Here is a 21,199-nt window from a genome sequence, read left to right as displayed (position 1 = left end):
GTTCAAAAGAATAACATTTATTTTTTATCATTGTAAATGGCTTTACGGTATTATTTAAAGTATCTGTCTGTAAATATTGCTGTCTTACTATGTATTGTTATATTTAAGTACATTTTTGCTGTACATTATTTACAGTAAACAATGTGAGTCTAATTGGCCATGATGGCAAATGCAGAAATCTATATATATGTATGGCTAGTTGTCTAAATAGCTTCTTATTGTTGGTGTAGAGCCCATGCTGACTGTTGTTTGTGTGTGTTGTTGATCAGGGTCCCTGTCTCATTCAGAATGCAGCAGTCCCAGTCTCATCACGCCACCCCTGTCTCCTCTCAATCTGGAGACGTCCTCATTCGCCTCCAGCTCCATCTCCACCCTGCCCAGGATCTCCGTCAGCCCCGTCCCCACGGGAGAGCGGAGAAAAGACAGGTACACTCACGCTGCCTCGGGTCCTTCCAGCTGCGCTCAGCCCTTTCATCAGGTTCCCAAACATCAGCTCGCTCTCATCCACATACAGCTCAGAAGCCCTTTATCTGACTCCAATCATTGGACTGTGCGTGAATCTAAAATAATGTATGTTGAAGGATCAGTCGTTCATATCGACACCATCACTCGCTGCGTGAGAATTTATTTTAATCTGCACCGTCATATAAAATTCAGATTGACTTTTTAAGTGGAGTTTTGTAAACTAGGTCACTCGTTCATTCCAGTTGTTCTTATGTATTTATTACAATTCTTTTCTACATACTTGTCTTCCTCCAGAGTCCCTTGTGTGTGTCTCTCTTCCACAATCTGTTTTTCTCCTCTCTTCTTTGCTTCTCTGAATCTTTCAGATCTCTGTACCACAACAGATCCTTTCTGAGAATCCCTCTGGCTGCGAGGCCTAGGTTCTCCTCTCTCAGAAGCTTGAGGTTTGTTCCCTGCCAGTGACCCGCAGGGGATGGCTGACAAACCTACTTGTTTGCTCCAACTGGTTGGCTGCAGAGATCCCTGCTTCTCTGTGTCTGTGTTAGCATACAGCCCAGGCTTTGTGTTAGTGGTGCTATGAGAAATATATTTACCACATGGAAATGCTGCATTACCAAAGTAAAATGGGCTGTGAAAGGCAGTCCGTGATGACTCGTACTGATTAGTCAACTAGTTGTTCAGGCCAGTTATGAAAATATGTTGTTTTGTGAGTCCGTAGTTAGTTTGTTGTATTTATATGGTTTACTCAGAACGTAAAATTCTCCCCGATTACTCAACTTGGTGTCATTCAAAACCAAGACTTAATTTCTTCGAAAGACAAAAAAACGAGGATATTTTGAATGAAACCTTAGCTATTTTTATCCCTCCACTGAGATAAAAAGTGCATAGAGATAAAAGTAAACTATTGAGTTCATTCCTAGTACAATCGCTCTATGTACATTTTGAGGCTTGAACATTTTGGTGGAGTTTTAGCTTTCAGTGGAGGGACAGAAATCTCTACCTTTTCATAAAAAAAAATCTCTTTCATTGTGTTTTAAAGGGGACATAACACACAGGGTTTCATGCCAATCTCATGTTATTCTTTAGTACCTATAGAGTAATATTGCATCCTTCATATCTCAGAAGAGTCTTTAGTTTTATCAGATTTTTAAAAGACCGATACTGTTTTACGATTCTCTCTGAAATCAGTCGAGCTCCTGCCGCTGTGCTGTGGGCGGAGCTAAAGAGTCACGAGCATAGCGATTGTATGCAAGCGGTGACGTCGACATAAAACAGGAACAAAAACTTTATTGACTTAAACATTTTTATTTGTTTATAAAACATGAATCACGAAAATGCCGGGAACAAGCACATAGCGGCGAAAAACAAAGTGCATCCACCGTTTCCTTAACGCTGGGATGTTTGTGAAGCAAGGTTCTTTCCTTCACAACCAAAAACACACTTTTTTGAACCCTGGAAGAGTGTATTTGGCACAGAAATACTTGTCCAACACATTTTTTGAAACTTTGGCCATGTTAAGCATGAGAATCCAACACTTAAACCGTGTACATAAGTCAGAATGCATGAAACCGCATTAGACCTCCCCTTTAAGGATGAACAGACATTATACATGTTTAGAATGACATGAGGGTGAGTAAATATAACAGAATTTTTCATTTTTGTGTGAACTATCCTTTCAATACCACTATATGGAGGGGATCAGGTTTATAAACCTCTGTCAACATTTTCCTTCAAGTTGAGTTTAATTGGGTTTTCATATTTCCCGCTGCTTCTAATTTACTTTTTTGATTAACCCGCTCAGCAAGAGATTCCCCTTGAACGTTAAATCTGTACAGAGCAGGTTTAGTTTTTTAAGTAAATGTGCACTTAAGTGCTTGAGGTTTTGGAAAGACATTTTATGGTTTCCATGTCAGTTTGGCTGCTCTCGTCGTGAAAAGATCCAGATTTAAAATCAGTCAATCAATCACAAATGCTCAAGGCAGTTTAAAGCTGCTATAAGGAATTATTACCATGTGTGAAATGACAGGTATCTCTGAAATAAGAGTCTTCAAAGAGAAATCAAAAAAATAGTTTCTGTCTGGTAGATGATAGCAAGAAGTTTATCATCGGTTACAGCAGCTTAAATTTCTTGGCTCATGCATACAGATGTCTGTTTTGAAATGTTGTGTACTTGTCAGTGAAGTGTTGATATTTTGTCTGGACTTGGAGCTGTTACATTAAAGCACGGTTTTACTTGTTTTGGTGGTAAATCAGTTATTTGTACATGCATATTTGAATATTTAGGTTAGGAGAATAAATGTTTGACCTCCTGAATCTTTTGTTGAAGTCCTGTATGCCCGCTCCCTCTGCTTTCTACCCTGTTTGTGTGGCAGTCAGTTCAGTAAATGTCTCTTGCTGAACACCCACCTCACCTGCATGGTTCTCCTCTGTCGCAGTATTTCAGCATCGCCCCTGGTTAAAGCCCTGCAGACCAGCTTCTGTCTCGGCTGTTGATTACCTCTGATCTTCAAACTCATCCACATTTATCACTATGCAGGCCGTACTTGAAGGAGGAGCCTCGGAATGTCGTCGTGCACAAAGGGGCGGAGCCTCTGGGCATCTCCATCGTGAGTGGAGAGAATGGAGGGATCTTTGTCTCCAAGGTGACCGGGGGCAGCATCGCACACCAGGCTGGACTGGAGTATGGAGATCAGCTACTGGAGGTTAGCATTAACACATCAGTAACCCAAATGGGCTTTGAGAGAAAAGGATAGGAAATTGGAAGGCGTGTCAATTTTTATTTTTGCCACTTACTTACATTTTTAAGGGAAATTTAAATTCATGACCAGTCATTATTTTAAAATACAGCCAAATTAGAAGAGTGCAACATATTTAAATAGTGATTCTGTCCACAATGTTTTAATATATTTCACAGTTGATTTCAAGGACCATCACACCCCAGGACATATTACATGTTTTATTTGAAATTACTAATATCTTATTTTCTTAAGATATTTTCTATTTTATTTTATGCTCTTTATGCGCTTTTATTATATGCAATTTTATACACTTATTTATTTATTTTATACCATTTTATTCACTCACTTTAAATTTTGTGATTTTTTTATTTTATTTTTATTTGATTCTATGCAATTTTATGCACTTTTTACATTTCATTTTGTTATGCTATTTTACTTTTTTTATTTAATTTTATGCCTTTTTGTGCAATTTTATGCCCTTATCTTTTTTTTTACAAATTTTATGCACTTTATACTTATATTTTCAACATTTAGCGGGACAGGAATTTTTCTTTCTTTTTGAGATCAGTAAAGCTGCATGCCATGTCAACTATTAATATATATCGTGCAGCTCAAATAGATTTTTGTTTCTTTCTCAGTATAATGGGATAAACTTGCGCAATGCCACCGAGCAGCAAGCACGGCTCATCATTGGCCAGCAGTGTGACACCATCACGATTATGGCCCAGTACAACCCACACATGTATCAGCTCGGCAACCACTCTCGCTCCAGGTACAGCCTTTTTCCCTTTTCATTTAGCTCTGGTGAATACAGGTTTGATCACAAAGCAGGGTTGGTTTATTCTTGGCCATTTTGTTCCATAGTTCCCGCTTGGAGCCAGTGAGCACTCAGTCCACCCCGCAGGGCAGTGGAGCCACCACCCCAGATAACCACTCCACCATAGACACCCTGAGTGAACAGGATGAAGGCACACTCACCCCGTCCTCCAAACAGACCACACCCACCACCAGTCCCAACAGCTTCATCAGGTGCTGCTTAAAAACTGCCTAGATAGCAGATTCATCAGCAGATGGATTTTAAGACATCATTCTGACTGAATGTAAAGGCACGAAAGACAGATTTGTAACGCTCTACAAAGACAGAAATTCTACATTTAATTTTAAGGTTAAAATATGCCAAAAATGAAATGTATGTATGATTGAAACATACACCAAGATTAAAAACATGCATTTAGAAAAGAGAGATTTTTCATTAAATACATTTTAATTTAATACTGACTTTAACATGTTACTAAGCTAATATTTTGATACTCTTATATATTAAAAAAAAATGCTTTGCACACTGATATTGGATACAATTTTTTAAACTCTCACTTATTCCACCATCTTGGATGCATTTTTACACTGAGTTTGTTGCAAAGCGTTCTTTGGATTCCCTTCTCTTGGAAGGATGTTGTACCTCTTCTCAAAGCAAGAATAAATATGCAGCCTACCCGTTGGAAAAGCCAGGGTAACACAACACAAAATCCGTGACTTTGGGTGACCAGACTGTTTCCGCTTTGAATGTCAGGATGTCTTCTGAGAGTTCCAAGAAAGTTCCGGAGCCTCGCTTGGTAACGGTGAGGAAGACTCAGGGGGAGCTGGGCATTCAGCTGTGTGGAGGAAACCTGCGGGGGATCTTTGTGGAGAGGCTGGAAGAGGACAGTCCTGCCAGAGGAGCCGATGGTCTTGTTCCTGGAGACATGATGCTTGAGGTAAACGGAGCTCACTGCTCTATCTATGTAGTGCTTTTAGGGGACTAGTGTGAAAAGAAATGTTCTTTGTTCATCCAGTATGGCTCAGTTAGCATGAAGAATAAAACTGTGGAGGAGGCGTACCTGGAAATGCTGAAACCTGTGGAAACGGTGACGTTTAGAGTCCAGCATCGTCTGGATGAGTTCAACCAGGTGAAGGACACTCCTGGAGATGGATTCTATATCAGGTACAGCATGCTCTCATCTGTACTGACATACATCACCATTCATGGCCACTTAGCGCTTCCCTAGAACCAAATGTGCTGCTCTGAATATAGATATTTGAGAAAACTGCTGCAATGGGAATCTTTTAATCTCGTTTAATTATGTTTAAGATGGAGGGTGAGATATTGTATCTGGCGGTGAAGACCGTGTCACCGAATCTCCATAATTTGAGTTCTATAATCGTAGCCGTGGTAATTAGACTGTTCGAGACAGAGATGCATCGTGTCTGCGCGGCGGAAAAAGAATAATGGAAGAGGGCTGTTCAGAAATAGCCGTGTTTGTCTTTGCAAATGAAATTCTGTGGCCCGCAGCTGTTTGCTCCCATGATGTCACGGGCAGTAAATAATCTCCATCAATCCGCATGTCATGACTGAGCGGGGATATGAGGAGTTATGGGTGGCCAGGAATAAAGGATCTGCTCTGTCCCGGCCTCTTCCTGAATTTTTCATTTGTTCTTTCCTTCCTTTATTCGTCTTTGTCTTCTGCGCTCTTTTCATTTGTCTCAAATTACCTCATTCTTGCAGATGCCGCAGTCTTTTCCTCATCTATTATGCTGTCACTTGTTGAATTATTCACATCCTCTTTCTTTTCCAGAGCACTTTATGACCGAGTGGCTGAGACTGAGCTCGACCTCTCTTTTAAGAAAGACGAAATCCTCTATGTGGATGACACGCTACCAAATGGCAACTTCGGCACCTGGATGGCCTGGCAGCTTGATGAAGATGCTCAGAAGATTCAGAGAGGCCAGATCCCTAGCAAATATATGTGAGTCACATCTTTAGAAAGTAGCATGTTATTAATACTTTTATTTTAATTAGTGCTTTTTTGACAGCAAAGAAGTAATGTTATGAAACATTCTATTTTAGATGAATGTTTTTCTTCAAACTTAAACGTAAAAAAACTACCACACTTCGTATGCTTCATTATGCAGCACAGCAGTTTTCAAATATTAATAAAAAGAAGAAATGTTTCTTGAGCACCAAATCAGCTTATTAGCATGATATCTGAAGGATCATATGGCACAGAAGACTGAAGTAATGATGCTGAAAATTCAGCATTGTCCTCACAGGAATAAAATAGATTTTCAAATATATTAAAATGGATAGTTTAAATTTATATATTTTTTATATTTTACAATATTATTGTTTTACTGCATAATAAATAAATGAATAATTGGTGAACATAAGACAACCTTTTTTCCCAAAAATAATTATAAAAAAAAAAATGTTATGACCAAAATCATTTAAAAATAGTAGTATAAATACTGGCTGACATTTGACCTTTTTTAGTTTTTTTTTTTAGTTTTTTTGCATCAGCTGATAACCATTCCCACTTGGCTGATACATTTTTTTTAATGTTAATATTTAATATTTTATTAATTTGCATGAGTATTATGTGAATATGTGGTAATGTTTGAAGTTAGTGTTTAATTTCATCAATCTCGAGTACAAATCGCTGTCATTAAAATGTATAGTGTACTGTATAAATTGCCACATACTAGGTTTCTGATTTCATTCAACCACTAGTTAGAAGCAACTTGATGCAACTGAATAATGCGGACACAAAAATGTGTGCATACATAGGTTATGGCTAGTTTTTAATTGAATTACAGTAGGTAACTGTATGAATGCAGTTGTGTAACCTGGCCTCCTGTTCTCCTGTAGGATGGATCAGGAGTTCTACCGCAGACACAGTATGACAGAGCTGAAGGACGAGGCGGGCTCCAGTAAGACCCTCTCCGCAGCCGCACGCAGATCCTTCTTCCGCAGGAAACAGAAGCACAAGCGGAGCAGCTCCAAAGATGGGAAAGACGTCGTAGCCCTGGACGCAATCAGCACAGACTCTATTCCATTCTTAGATGGTGAGACTCTCCAGTTTCTCATAACGCAGCGCTGCTGAAATGATCATTTTGATTAGATTGATGTACACCCTATTTGTTTTTTCGGAATGTCAGATTTTGTGAGTCTGGCCTATCAGAGAGTGCAGAAGATCGACTGCACGTCTCCCAGACCGGTGCTGATCCTCGGCCCGCTCGTGGATCCGGTCAAAGACATGCTGGTTAAAGAATCCCCCGGGAAATTCAGCAGATCTGTGCTTGGTAATTGTCCACTAGTTTTTAACTGCAGTGTGGTCTCTGTTAAAATTCTACATTTATCCGTGATGGCATTGTGATTCATCAGTACTTGTATCTGAATAACACCACCCTCAAAATACAGATATCAATAGAACTCGATTTTACAGTGTTAATAACTTAATAAAGGACTGTGTTAAATTGTGTGTTTTTGCTGTGGTAATAAAATTGATGTCTAGAAACTGGAAAATTCACTGCTATTACTATCAGTAATGGATAAATGAGACTGGTTGAGTCTAATGATGGTGTTGAATATGAGTGTGCTGACGTTTGTTTGTTCTGCTCATCTAGAGGTGATGAAGGCTTCCCAGCAGGCCATCGAGCGCGGAGTGAAAGACTTCCTCTTCATCGACTACAAACGGAGGAGTGGCCATTTTGACGTGACTACTGTTGCCTCCATCAAGGAGATCACAGACAAGGTCAGTCCACACCTCTGCTGACCACATCTCAGTCCATTTTTATGATGTTCATTTGATTAATAATAAGCTAAAATCGTATAAATACCTTTTTACTCGATTGGTATGGAGAGCTAAGGCTCATGTTTGTTTGTGCTTGCAGGATTGCTGTCAGCAGGCTCTTGTTTCTCTGTTTGCAGTCGCTCATGCTGTATATGTGTAACATGACTCAGACCTGTTGTGTTCTGTGCTGTGTGTCGTTCTCTCTCGTAGGACTGTCACTGTTTGCTTGACATTGCACCTCACTCTATCGAACGGCTTCACAGCGTTCACATTTACCCAATCGTCATTTTCATTCGCTACAAAAACGCAAAGCAGATAAAGTAAGTGTCCACATCTCTCTTCACAAGAGTTAGAGAGCCAGCGGAGCTCTTGGGTGTCCTTGTGGGACCCGTCCAAACACACACACACACACACACACACACACACTTTTAAGGCCCTCCTGGCACATTTGTATGCCAAGAAGTTCCTGTGCACTCCCTCAGGGCCATGGATACATTTGGGATTTGACTTGGAAGAATTGCTGTTAAATGCATGAATATCTTGATATATAGATATAGAGCAAGATATATACGTAGGCAGCCGCTTCACTCTTTTCTGTCTCTGTCTCTCTCCTTTACTCTTGCTCAAGGTTGTCTGCTGAAGACCGCTTTGTGAGACCCCCTTCCCAGTTTATCAGGAAAATACGAGGAAAATTAAAGATGACTGTAGACTGTTAATATGCATATCACGGGTTCACAGCATACTGTACTGATATCTCTCTAGGGGTGCGAGGCTTAAAAGGACAATAAATCCCAGCGTTATTCTCCTGATAGCACTGCATAACTGTGCCTCCAGGTCTCTTCAGCACTTTCGTGTAGAGTTGTCAGAGCGCTAATGGTGCAATGTCGTCCCAACAGAGGTTTTTAACTTGGTGATTTCCCAGAAGGATTAGGAAATCAAGCCTGCACTCGGTCACTGTGGGGATTAATACAGGTGGTCTTTGACCTGCTGACTAGCACCTACTTAATATAGAGGCAACCCGAGTTAATCAGTCCTGCTCTCATTAGCACTCAGGATCATGACATCACGTCGTTTACAAAGACTTCATAGGCTCTTGCATTTCCTGGAATTTAGAAAGGCTGTCTATGAAAAGTCACATACACATACACCAGGGCTGGTTGGTATATTAAATATTTGTGATATGTTTGCCAGGACCTGGACCAGTACAAAATAAAGTAACTATTAAATATTACCATGACTTTAATGCAATTTCTGAAGTCTCTGTGTGACATTTTTCCATGTATTAAAATTTTTTAGGAATAATATATATATATACAGTACAGACCAAAAGTTTGGACACACCTTCTCATTCAAATAGTTTTTTTTATTTTCATGACTATGAAACTTGTCGAGTCACACTGAAGGCATCAAAACTATGAATTAACACATGTGGAATTATATACAAAACAAAAAAGTGTGAAACAACTGAAAATATGACATATTCTTCAAAGTAGCCACCTTTTGCTTTGATTACTGCTTTGCACACTCTTGGCTTTCTCTTGATGAGCTTCAAGAGGTAGTCACCTGAAATGGTCTTCAACAGTCTTGAAGGAGTTCCCTGAGAGATGCTTAGCACTTGTTGAACCTTTTGCCTTCTGTCTGCGGTCCAGCTCACCCCTAAACCATCTCGATTGGGTTCAGGTCCGGTGACTGTGGAGGCCAGGTCATCTGGCGCAGCACCCCATCACTCTCCTTCTTGATCAAATAGCCCTTGATGCCTTCAGTGTGACTCGACAAGTTTCATAGTCATGAAAATAAAGAAAACTCTTTGAATGAGAAGATGTGTCCAAACTTTTGGTCTGTACTGTATATATATATATATATATATATATATATATATATAATCTAGTAAAGATGCATTTTTATATTATAAACATAATATATTCATACATTTTTAACTACATATGTTCATAAAGACAGCACCTGTCCCAGGAGAGTGATTACATATACTTAAGATACTGTAACTATATACATTTTTGGAAATTAAGTTACAAATTAAAATGTTAAAATGCAATATAGGAAATCTAGTGATAATACAATATTATATAAATATCTTCCAGTTTTAAACATTTTTATTTTATTTTGCATCGATCCCCCCCCCCCCCACATTTAACACACACAGACACAGACAACACCTGTCACATCCAGGTATTTACATAGATGTTCAGTTGTTTTGCCCTGCAGGAATCTATTTCTCAGGGGAGTTCAGATGTAGTATGTTACAGCTAATGTCTTCATTTTACAAGCGTTTTATTATTATGCACCTGTCCAAAATGTTGCTGCTTGAATCACATTTGTTTCAAAAGAGCAATGTCATAGTGCCAGTTTAATCTCGTAATGTCATTATGTGTGAAGTCTGAATGAATGTTTCTGTTTCCCTGTGTAGAGAGCAGAAGGATCCAGTTCATCTGCGGGATAAAGTCTCTCAAAAACATTCCAAGGAGCAGTTTGAGATTGCACAGAAGATAGAGCAGGAATATAGCAAATATTTTACAGGTTTGTTATTCATATCTGCCTCCGTGTATTGTATTTTTAAAGAAAGAAATGAATACTTTTATTCAGCAAGCATGTATTAAATTTATCAAAAGAGTAAAGGCATTTATAATGTTACAAAAAACTCCTGTTTCAAATACATGCTGTTCTTTTGAACTTTCGATAAATGAAAGCGTGTCTCGCTGTTGTTTGATGTTTGTTTACAGGTATCGTTCAGGGAGGCGCCTTCCCTTACATTTGCACTCAGATCGTGACTATTGTGGATCAGGAACAGAGCAAAGTACTGTGGACGCCGCTGGGCTCCCCGTAGAGCTCAGAGACTTTATACACACTTTATAACACTAGACTTTATACACAACACACGCAGAGGTACACTAACGTTATGAGTGTCACGTTAAGATCGTGATCCTTTTTTTTTTTGGTATATGAATTTTTATTACATTATTAATTGTAACTTTTTTTTGTATATATGTGTGTATGAGTGTCTATAGGTGTGTGTGTGTGTGTGTGTGTGCAGATGCGAGACGATAGCACTGAAGCATTTGTTCATTTTCTTTGGTCTTCCTGACGGACATGTAAAGTTTTAGCAATGCTGCATTTAAAACACTCGTTTACAGAGCAATCAGTCGGTGAATTGTGTTAACGTCTGCCTGAATGTGAAGAACCTCATACAAGCAGCCCTGCTCCAAAACGTTCTGCGTGACACCCTCCCACGTCCGACACATCAGTTCAAGGACTGAATCCTCGTCTCATGGTTTAAGACTCGTTTGTTGTGTAGATGTCAGAGAGCGTTGGTTTGAATCGTACTGCTTATCTGTGGAGCTGAAACCGATACTACGGGCCAAATGGAAGTGCCTTTGGAGATCTACTGAGCGTATGACAATGGCATGAAGTGAAAGCCTGGTATTTAAACAGTAAAACTTCTCAGATTGCACTCCAGGGCTAGACAGACCACTGTGTACTATGAGATCTCGAAGCATTCTTATATTAGAGATAATATTTAAAGAGAATATCCCATCTTTAACTTGTACTCGTGTATACGAACTATGGGTGCACATGTATGCAATTTCATCAAAATATATAGAAATATATATACTGTATTTTTACTAGGCTATAGTCCTAGGAGAAGGGTTACGGAGTGTCAAATCTAAGCAAATATTAGCATGTTTGTATGTGTGTGAAAGAGCGAATGCACGTTTCTGTTGTATGTTTGTCAGTCACTTTTATTTGTACCACACTAAAAAAAAAAAACATCACGAAAAGAATCGTTGCAGGGTAAACCTGAAATGGTTTTCTTAGAACTGTTTAAATGCTAGTGGTGTTTCATTGCTATTTAATTTTTTATTTGATTATTATTATTATTATTATTATTATTCAAGAGGCATGTTATGTCTCATGCAGACCTGTAGCCCCATTAATGTTGTGCCAAAAAACGTCATTTTCTTTCGTTTTCCTGTTTTGCACTTCTAAACAAATGACTGTTTGTAGGTTTCCAGTAGAATGGAAATAGGAACTATAATTTTTATTGTAAAATAATATTCATGTGTATCATTCCTGCTCCATACATTTCATTAACTGCCTTTTTTTTAGGAAAAGAAAAGAGGAACACTGCATAAAAAGGGATTTGTTACTTTTTTTTTTTTCTTTTTTTTTCAGCAAGATATCATTCCACTGGGTTGAAATCAGACATTTTGTTAAAGTGAATCTAACGCCTAACTATTATTGTGAATAGCTAGCGTATGGTTTCACATGAGGGATTCATCACCACCGAGTATTTAGAACGATTAAAACACAGGTACTTTTTCCACTGGGACTTCTTTTAATCTAAAAGTGTGTGATTTGTACCAAAATGTCAGTAATGCGAGAATAAAAGTCATTTTCTGTATCTCACAATGTCATTAAATGAATCCCGATGGTGTGTGTTTGATTGATGCGTGTATTCATTGTGCTGTGGGCTGATCTGCGTCATATTAAGGGTGTCATACAGCCGTTTCCGCAGCACTGGTTGCATCTACAGCAGATTGACATGTGCTGTAATTGAGTGTGGAGATGTCCTATTTGTTGCTCCTCCTTGAAACTGATGCACTGCATCTAACCATGAGGAAGATACGGTGTTAATTACTGGAACTAAGGTGAGCTCTTAAACAATAGCTGCGTCTGAACGGCTGTCAGCTGCTGTTTGGGGAGGATGGGGCTCTTTAAACCTGATTCTGTATGACGTGATGTGACATTCTCTTATTTCTGCAAAAGATTATTGTCAAAGAAAGTGGCTTAATCAGACTGTCAGCTGATCGAGTAGAACACTACAGCACTGTGTCATCTGACCTTGCTTTGATGGCATTGTAAAGCACTGCTGAAGGCTATGTAGCTTTAAATGCCTATTTCTGAATTATTCATTATGCTAGAGATGTAAAGATAGGTAGTGTAGATATACAGAGAGATGTAGAGATAGACGGACGGATGTAGATATAGATACAAACTTGACTCACATTTTAAGTAAATGAATGCACTATGAACAAACATCTATTCATGAAATTAATATTAATCTAATGAATGCTGTAATATAGTGGTTCATTTTTAGTTCAAGTTACCTAATGCATTAATATTGACAAGCTATTAATTGTACATTAATCGTACAAGCTTCAAAAATAGCCAATGACTTAATTATCATAATTTGCTACTTTATTAAAGAGGCATTGAATAATAGTGTGCTTCTAGCCACACATTCCTTCTTGTTTTTAGCTGCCCTTCAAACAAGAAAGAAGAGGTAAGCCCTAGAAAACAGACTCCTGACAAAGAGGTCACTGGCTGTACGACAGCACTTTTTCTTAGTGTGGTGGTGTGTAGCACTGGAGATGCCCTTGGCAATGCCAGCGCTGATTAGCACAGCTCGTTCTGGAGAAGTCAAGCTCCTCCCCCAAGTGCATCCTTATTTGGCTTGTACTGATTTTCTGTCTTGAGCTCCAGTTCTCAGCCTCAGGGAAGCCCTAAGAATGCCTTTGCAGTGTTCTTAGGCTTCACCCCGAAAGCAGCACGTCCTTCAAGTCCCCTTCCTCTTCTTTTAGAAAGGGTCGAGTCTCCTGCTGGGATATCTGTTTCAAGACAGCTGCTGACAGCTCTTCTGAACTTGAGAACCGGTGCTAGAACCTCAGTGGTCAAACATGAAAAACACTACATTTTTGTGCCTCTCTTCCAGCATGGAAATAGAAATCCTGTGGATGACTGTGAAACTATGCTTTGCATCTGTCAGCTATGCTGTTTTCTGACGCGGCTCTTGCAGGAACCGGGTCTTTAGCCGTCTAAGCTGACAGCTGGGCACGTTTTCCAGGAAGATGACCAGTCGTGGATCCTATTGCTCTCCATAAATAACACCATTGAATCCGGGTCTGCAAGATCCAGACCATACCAACTGGTTGCCTACTAGGACAGACGGCTACAATGAGATGGAAAACCACTAAAAGACCCCCACCCGCACATACAATACAGGAATATAATAGTGATTACTGAACAGAAAGATGGAATGTGTTGCCAACATAGGGACATACTGAGAGAAAATAATTTGATTGATTTTTTTTTTGTAGTATTATTTTCTGTCATGTCTATTGGGTAACACTCAGGGTCTGTCAAACTGGAGCTATCGAGACACCCTTTCCATGTTGCTCATGGTGCAATGTCAAATCACCAAGCTCAGTGTTTTTACACTAAACTTGCACTTCTGCTGTTGTCCAGTAGGAGGAGAAGTAATAGATGTTATTTGAAAATTCATTTGCTGATCAATGACTGCATTCTGAAAGCAGAATGGAAATCTGAATAATAAAATGCTCCCCTGTTTATCTGGTAATATATATAATTAAATAGGAATTTTTGATGAGATGAAACAGGACCAAAAACAATTTTATTAATTTAAATGGTCAATTTATATACATGTACAGATATAACTAACCAAAGTCATTATTAAACAAATAAATTTTGCATAATGAATAAATAAAAGACATTGGAATATTTTAGAGTGGCATCTTCTGTTGATGCGACTGTAGACTAGCTTACAACCATCTACAAAGATTCTGTTTCAGCTGCTATTTTGGTTAAGTAATAGCATCTCTCAGACAGTAAATCATAACCATAAAATCATAGACATCAGTAAATCTCTTTTACACCTCATTCGGGTTTATCTATGTTTATATTTTGAAAATGACTTGTTTAAGGTTGGATTTCACAGCTTGTCAATGTAGTTTGTCATCTGTCTTATAAGCAACCATGTTATTATTAATAACAATAATAAAATTTGTCATATTTTATCATCAATATTTACAATAAAATGTAGCAAGCTATCATAACACATCTCAACAAGTTCCTAATCTTAAGTTATTTTGCCTTTAATGTAAATAAACGTGCAAACAATATACTTGCTCTTGTTAATTATTGATGTTAATTACATTTACTTACAAATACTCACTGTATAGCAGTAAGTGCATTAGTATGTATACAACAGCCATTGCAATATTTGTGTCAGCCTGTTTACAACATCATAGGGATGTAGAAACATCTACTATGACTTTACTTGGACCCATTGTGCAAGCTGTCTGTTTGTATATATGTTGCTGGATCAACATTTTTGAAACACCCACCACCAAACAAGAGAATCTCAAACCCCGTTGCACACCGTACCCAGGAAACATGTCGTTCAAACCGGAAACCGTAGCAAAACATTGCGCACCGGTTTGAGCTTGAACTTGCCCCTGAACGCACAGGACACACTGGGCCTTTGACATTATAGGATTTGCTTCCCTTTACAAAGACCTTTCTTGCACTAAATGTCCGTGTATGCTGCTGTACAAATCATGCATTTTAAATAATGTGAGATAAATTCATTTAAAGATATTTTGAAAATATTTTACTTTCAGACAGGCTACTGAAAAATAAAATGTTTATGTTTTCAAAATTTCTGAAAAGGCTGCATACAGTTTTTTTATTTATTTATTCTTTGTCCACTTACTTTAAAGGCACTTGTTATACAAGTTGTATAAATATTAATTCACATTATAATTCACACCCACAGTTCTAATTTCTTTTTTCTTATAAAAGTTATATTTATTGCAATTTTTTTTTCTCACCATTGTGCTGGGGCGGTAAATGACAAGAGTTAAAGCATTATTTTATTTACTAAATAGAACTGTTGCAAATTAAGAGTGTTAAATGTGAAATATTACAGGCATACGAATTAATGGGTAATTTTATCTGAATGCGATTTACATGATTTTATCTTCTAAATGTTTATAGAACTGTTGCAAATTATGAGTGCTATATAGACAGTCCTGCTTAAATGTATTACAACAGATCAGAATATATTTAGTCCATTTTATTGCGCTTTTTGATAGCTTATTCTCTTTAATTCTCTTTGATAGCTTAGTCTCATTAAATCAAGAATGGGAAAAGTACGTCTGGCAAAATATTATATATTGTATATTATGTATTATAAATATTATTCATCCGTGGGATTGTTGCCCCCTCCCCCATCCCCCCTCATGTTGTTCACTGTTGATGCGTTTAATAATAATAATAAAAATTCATATTCCGTATGCTCTCTCTCTTTATTATACGGGTTTGGCTCCGCCCTCCTACCTGTAAATCTCCCAGCAGTCTGTGGAGCAGATCTGACGGACTGCTGGACTGGAGCAGCTGAGGAAAGTGAATGGGGACAGCGACATGTCATTGAGAGCGCCATAATCGCCCAAACGCCGATATTTGAACGAGTTCTTCCACCGCCTTTCGCAAGACTACAAAGAGCGGCTTGGTTCCCAGCTGAATAGCTTTGGAGACATTGATTAAGTTGGAGTTTATGAGAGAAATATCGATTAGACACCGCTGAGGCGACCCTGTCACTGGATGGACGACAGAGAGCTTGTTCGTACACGAGCCGCCTGAAGAGAGAGACAGCCGTTAGTCCGCGTTTCTCTCACGAATCCCCCTGCGTGCTGACTGATAACGACAAAATATTGGTTTTAGACTCCATTTTATTTTGAAGATATGGAAAAAGACGAGGAAACCCCTTCAAAATGAAAACATGAAGTCGTCATTAATGCGGATTTAAATGTGTCGCGCTGAGGGTAACGTTAACGGACGCGCGTTCCCTCCTCCTCACGCTCTCCAAGCTGCTGCATTTATCACTCAGAAATAATATTCACACTGAGCAGACGTGGATAGGAAGATAGAGAAGTAAGGAGAGGGATATTTGAAGCAATATGGCTGATGGCTGGGGCTGGGAGCGCAGGCAGGAGCTCTCCAAAGCTTCTTCTCAATGCTAGTTGTGGCAGATGGCAACGGATCCTATGGCAGCAGCTCTAGAATGAGCAGTAATATCAATCTGAATAAAAACAAGGACTCTTCTGTCTCTATATCGAAGATGGACCTGATCATCCCGTTCTCACCAGAAGTACCCTGTGACAACAATGGTCAGCGCATGTGGTGGGCTTTCCTCGCCTCATCCATGGTGACGTTCTTCGGGGGTCTCTTCATCATCCTCCTGTGGAGGACCCTTAAGTACCTGTGGACGGTCTGCTGCCATTGCAACATCAAAAACAAGGTAATGCAAGCCATTTCCCCTCTCCACGAAAAGCCCCATTAGCTGGAATTAATAGGTCGTGTTATCTTTGTGCATTGGTAGTATCTTAATAACTAAATGACATTTGGATGGGAGTGATTGGCATTGATAGAAGTGATTCATTGTGCGTAATACACTGGATCTGCATGACAACATTGCAGAAAGCACTCTGTCTGAATAAACCATTCACGATGCACACAGTCCAACACATTTTAGTATTTGCACATTTAAAGAAAATGGGAAGATTCATATGTCAGCAAATGAAAACCTTTCATATAGCTTCACCTCATATTTGAATGAACAAATAACAGTATTTAGATTTTTTTTGTTTTACCCCCCCCCCCCCCCAAAAAAAATAAATAAATAAAATAAAATAAAAATTAAGAGAATACACTAGATTTGAATCAGGAATTAGATTTATGTGTGTAAGCAATCAGTAACCCCTAATCCATTTAAACTGTTACTAGATTTCTTATGTAACCTTGTAAACAAGGCATTGAGACACAAGGTGACTGCAGAATGAAGTTAAATTAGACCGCTTTTATTTATACACTGGCTTGTCTTGAAAGTCATAAAGGAACTTAGGTTACTAAGGATATTTGTTACTTTGGCTAGTGGTTTGTTGATGGGTTAATTTGATTATCTGAAGTATACTGGCTATCAGACTTTTAAAAACGCATAATATATTATTAATTTAGTGCAATAAAATTAGCAATCCAGCACATTAATATATAGAATAGTCAAGTAGTAAAATCTTATCTTTTAAATAACAATCAGTCATCATCGGCTACAAATACATTTTATTGTTTTATTTTCATAGGAAACCAGTCCAGACCTGTTGCTTGCAAATGTATGAAATATAGGATTCAATCCTTCACATTCAATTTGATTGTAATGTGATGGCTTCCATTAGGGACTCAAAATGGACTCGGTGAGACACAGTGGGCTAATGCACCAAAAGTGGCTTATCTTCCACATATCCATCATCTTTGATGGATTGGCTGCAATCCAGTGTAAATGGAAAAGTGTTTTTCACTTCTCTAAAGACCCAATGCAGACATAAAAAAGGACTGAAGCTTCATTTTGGCTAGTTCATGTGGGATTTGAGGAGGCAATATCCGATGAGTTATAATTAACCACACGAGGCCTGGATTCAAACAGCCAATAGACTTTAATCCCTATTAGTATCTACCGACTAAGATATCTGTCTGGGAATTACTTAAAAGACATATCAGATGGTTTGTCTTCCTGCTAGTTTGTAAACAACCTTGGCTTTGGGGTGTTTTCACGTTTAAATGGTTGATATGAATGAATTATGTGTTCCTTCTCATTCGGATGAGACTGTGTTGAGCTTGTTATTTATTTAAATAAGAAGGGTTAATGACGTCTGTGGAGTCATCAGTGTTCGTTACCATTTAATTAAGTACATGCACAAGCATTGTCTGTCTGAAACTGACACTGTAGTTCAGCCTCTTCGGATGGCAGTTGTGAAAACACTATCAGGCCTGTGTTTATATCATCTGCTGCTGTTGAAGCCTTGTTGTCTTCTCTGGGATGTGATGTATAAGTAAGACCAGACTATTTTGCATCGTCAGTGTTTCCCTACCAGTGGCTGTTGACAACTCATTTTATGGGCCAATGGGAATGAGTATGGTGTTCCAAGTGATATCTCACCATATCCTGTTTCCAAGAAGAAATGAAAATTACACTGTGGATAATTGTATGCACTAAATGTGTTTCCTAGTGGAAGGAGACTCTGGAGGGGTGACTTTGTGGATGGGTATTGACACGCTGTTGCACTGGGAACATGCTTGTTAGGAGCATTAAGAGACTGAAACATTATCCCCCGTGCAGCTGACTGCGGACGGCAGGTCTTCCAGGCATGGTGTCAGTAATGGGATGCGCAGTAGAGGCCAGCCATGTTGAGCAAGTGGGTGAGACTGAGAGTGTGCCATTATATCAGTCATAAAGATTGCACCATACAGGTGTAATGCACCTGAAAAAAGGAAAGAAAAACACCCCACATCATCTTAGTTGTTCATCTGCGCATCCTGATTCTGTATTAGACTTTGTGGATTGGTTATTTGATAAGTGTTTCCATTGTTCGCTAGGTGATAAGTGCCCCTAAGGTGCGGTTGCGACACAGAAGGAATGATGACTTATTGTGAACTCTCTCTCTCTCTCTCTCTCTCTCTCTCTCTCACACCCTCACTCTCTCCTCTGTGGCACCTTGCCTGAGGCTCCAGCTGAAACACATGTGCTTTAACGTACAACACCTATTGTGTCTTATAGGGAAGTGTTTCTGTCCTTTTTAAGGGAGCAAACAGAATAAAGAGTTATAGGTTTTTTTTGTATTACATTTTTTTTTATTGGTAGCAGTAGCAACACCACTGAAATTAACAAACACTCTTGTCATCTGTTTAGTTAAGCCAAGGAAGTTTGTTGGTGCTTTGAAGTCAAGTTGGAATGATCATATTCACAAGTGCACATGAACATCACGTTGTATTTATGAGTAGAAGAAGTGTGCTATCTTTAAGCAGACACCCAAAAAGCTGGGACACACCAAGCTGACTTCTGAAAACCAGCGGTGACCAATGCTAACGGTGTTGTCACCTCGCGTCGGCAGCATCTGGACCAAAAAGCTGCGCTTGAACACACTGCTCAGACTACAGCTGACTGCAAACTAACAACCTGCATGAGAGGAATTAGCTTTCTAAATCAGCAGCTATTAATATATTTGTCATTTAAAATAAGAAGTTGAAACAAGGATATATAAAATGTAATTTTGATATATTTTCAATATTAGGAATGTTGATAACTTTCTTCATTTTAAGCAGCTTGTTTTCTTTTGAAAATATTTACATATTGGAATGCTTGGGTAAGATCATGTAACATTAGAACTTCTGTCTGTGCCGCCTTCATTTACGTGCACGTTTTCATTACTTTTGCTTTAATTGCTTTAGTTATTCGCTAAAAAAGACCATCCAATCAAACTAGCACAATAGACACTTGCCAATGGACGGCCGTCGGCTTGGTGCGTCTTGGGATTAAGTTAGGGGCATAGCGATTCAACAACTATGGCAGAAGCAAATTGTTATTGACCATAATAAGGTACAATTGTTAAAGTTGACCATACGTTGTCAAAAATTGATTGCAGTAGTTTCAAAATAAAAAAGATGGTAATCTAGATAAATGCTAGGGTAAAAACCTGTTAATTGGTTTACAGTACATTGCCTTGCTATATGTGGTAAAGAATAATAAATCTAATGGGAAATTTCATATAATCTTACAGCAAAATACTGTTAAAGTGTCCCTATTATGCCATTTTTAAGGTTCCTAATATTGTTTTGGGTGTATCCTACAGTAGGTTTACATGCATGCAAGGTCAATCAAAGCTTTTGTTTTCTCAAAATGTGCATTTAATATCACCTAATTTTCCATTTATTATATTACGATTCATTCAAAGATTCAGTCTCTCTAAAACCTTCCTTTCCGTGAGCCTACTCTGCTCTGATTGGTCAGATGGCTCAGTCTGTTGTGATCAGTCGACCGCGTACAGCATGTTTTACAATCAATGCACCCCTTGTCATAGTTCTGTATTTTTAACGCTCAATAAAAAATATAAACCTAAATAAAAATCTTTTATTTGTCATACTTACAGGTTGTGATTCAGTGGAGCCATCTTTCAAGAGTAAGTGTTTTGTGAATCCCATGTTGAACTCCCCCTGATTAGAGAAGCAGTCATCAGTCAATTATTTTTTTTGAGGGTGGGTCAAGTTGTTCACAGCCAGCCAACGTATGTTGTTACCATCTTTGCCTAAGGGTTTGGTTTGGTGCAGTTTTATTTTATTTTTAATTTTTTTTTGAGCCAATCATTTGAGTTGTGAATAATCACTTTGAAGCCATGGAAAAAATGGTAAACTGATTGGCTGATCACACGAACATGCACAGTCCTGCCAGTGCAGAAGTATGAGGTTATAAATGAGGTTTCCAGAACACATCAGAATACACAGCTATTTTATATTGAATTCTCTTTTTGTTCACATAATGCTGTAACTATGACATCTGTCAGCAGAGGCTAACTGCCTGTAGCAACACATAATTACTTACATACATACTTGCATCTAAACAGTTAGCTCATTTTAATAAGGCAGACACCTAGCCACAAGAAATGTAGTTTTTTTTTTTTGTGTGACCCAAATATCTATTTACATTTTGCCCAAGGTTGCAAATACACTACTAAAGCAGAGTTTGAT

At 38.5% G+C, this 21,199-nt stretch overlaps 2 protein-coding genes across 30 annotated transcripts in view; both read left to right on the top strand.

Moving 5' to 3' along the window:
* Positions 1 to 12,260, top strand: part of LOC113112953 (disks large homolog 5-like) — a 50,328-nt gene extending 38,068 nt beyond the window's left edge. For 4 of the 7 annotated variants that reach the window (XM_026278934.1, XM_026278937.1, XM_026278935.1 and 1 more), the window contains 14 exons: positions 270 to 426; positions 831 to 908; positions 3,002 to 3,167; positions 3,842 to 3,975; positions 4,068 to 4,232; positions 4,774 to 4,957; positions 5,036 to 5,184; positions 5,816 to 5,986; positions 6,886 to 7,082; positions 7,176 to 7,319; positions 7,644 to 7,771; positions 8,021 to 8,130; positions 10,236 to 10,345; positions 10,549 to 12,260. In XM_026278934.1, coding sequence (XP_026134719.1) covers positions 270 to 426; positions 831 to 908; positions 3,002 to 3,167; positions 3,842 to 3,975; positions 4,068 to 4,232; positions 4,774 to 4,957; positions 5,036 to 5,184; positions 5,816 to 5,986; positions 6,886 to 7,082; positions 7,176 to 7,319; positions 7,644 to 7,771; positions 8,021 to 8,130; positions 10,236 to 10,345; positions 10,549 to 10,652 — 1,997 coding nt within the window. In that variant the 3' untranslated portion in view covers positions 10,653 to 12,260. Of the gene's footprint in view, positions 1 to 269; positions 427 to 830; positions 909 to 3,001; positions 3,168 to 3,841; positions 3,976 to 4,067; positions 4,233 to 4,773; positions 4,958 to 5,035; positions 5,185 to 5,815; positions 5,987 to 6,885; positions 7,083 to 7,175; positions 7,320 to 7,643; positions 7,772 to 7,910; positions 8,131 to 10,235; positions 10,346 to 10,548 lie in introns of those variants that run through there. The other 3 variants (XR_003293517.1, XM_026278936.1, XM_026278938.1) reach the window with 3 other exon arrangements.
* A 3,712-nt stretch (positions 12,261 to 15,972) lies between these two features.
* The window catches only part of LOC113112952 (calcium-activated potassium channel subunit alpha-1), a 248,262-nt gene continuing 243,035 nt past the window's right edge, over positions 15,973 to 21,199 (top strand). For 13 of the 23 annotated variants that reach the window (XM_026278931.1, XM_026278918.1, XM_026278917.1 and 10 more), the window contains exon 1: positions 15,974 to 16,925. In XM_026278931.1, coding sequence (XP_026134716.1) covers positions 16,641 to 16,925 — 285 coding nt within the window. In that variant the 5' untranslated portion in view covers positions 15,974 to 16,640. Of the gene's footprint in view, positions 16,926 to 21,199 lie in introns of all 23 variants that reach the window. The other 10 variants (XM_026278911.1, XM_026278912.1, XM_026278915.1 and 7 more) reach the window with 3 other exon arrangements.

The sequence above is a fragment of the Carassius auratus genome, chromosome 13 (genome assembly GCF_003368295.1).
Source record: "Carassius auratus strain Wakin chromosome 13, ASM336829v1, whole genome shotgun sequence".
NCBI classification, from domain to species: Eukaryota; Metazoa; Chordata; class Actinopteri; order Cypriniformes; family Cyprinidae; genus Carassius; species Carassius auratus.
The sequence above is the reverse complement of the archived record's forward strand: the minus strand, read 5'-3'. Positions and strand labels throughout refer to the sequence as shown.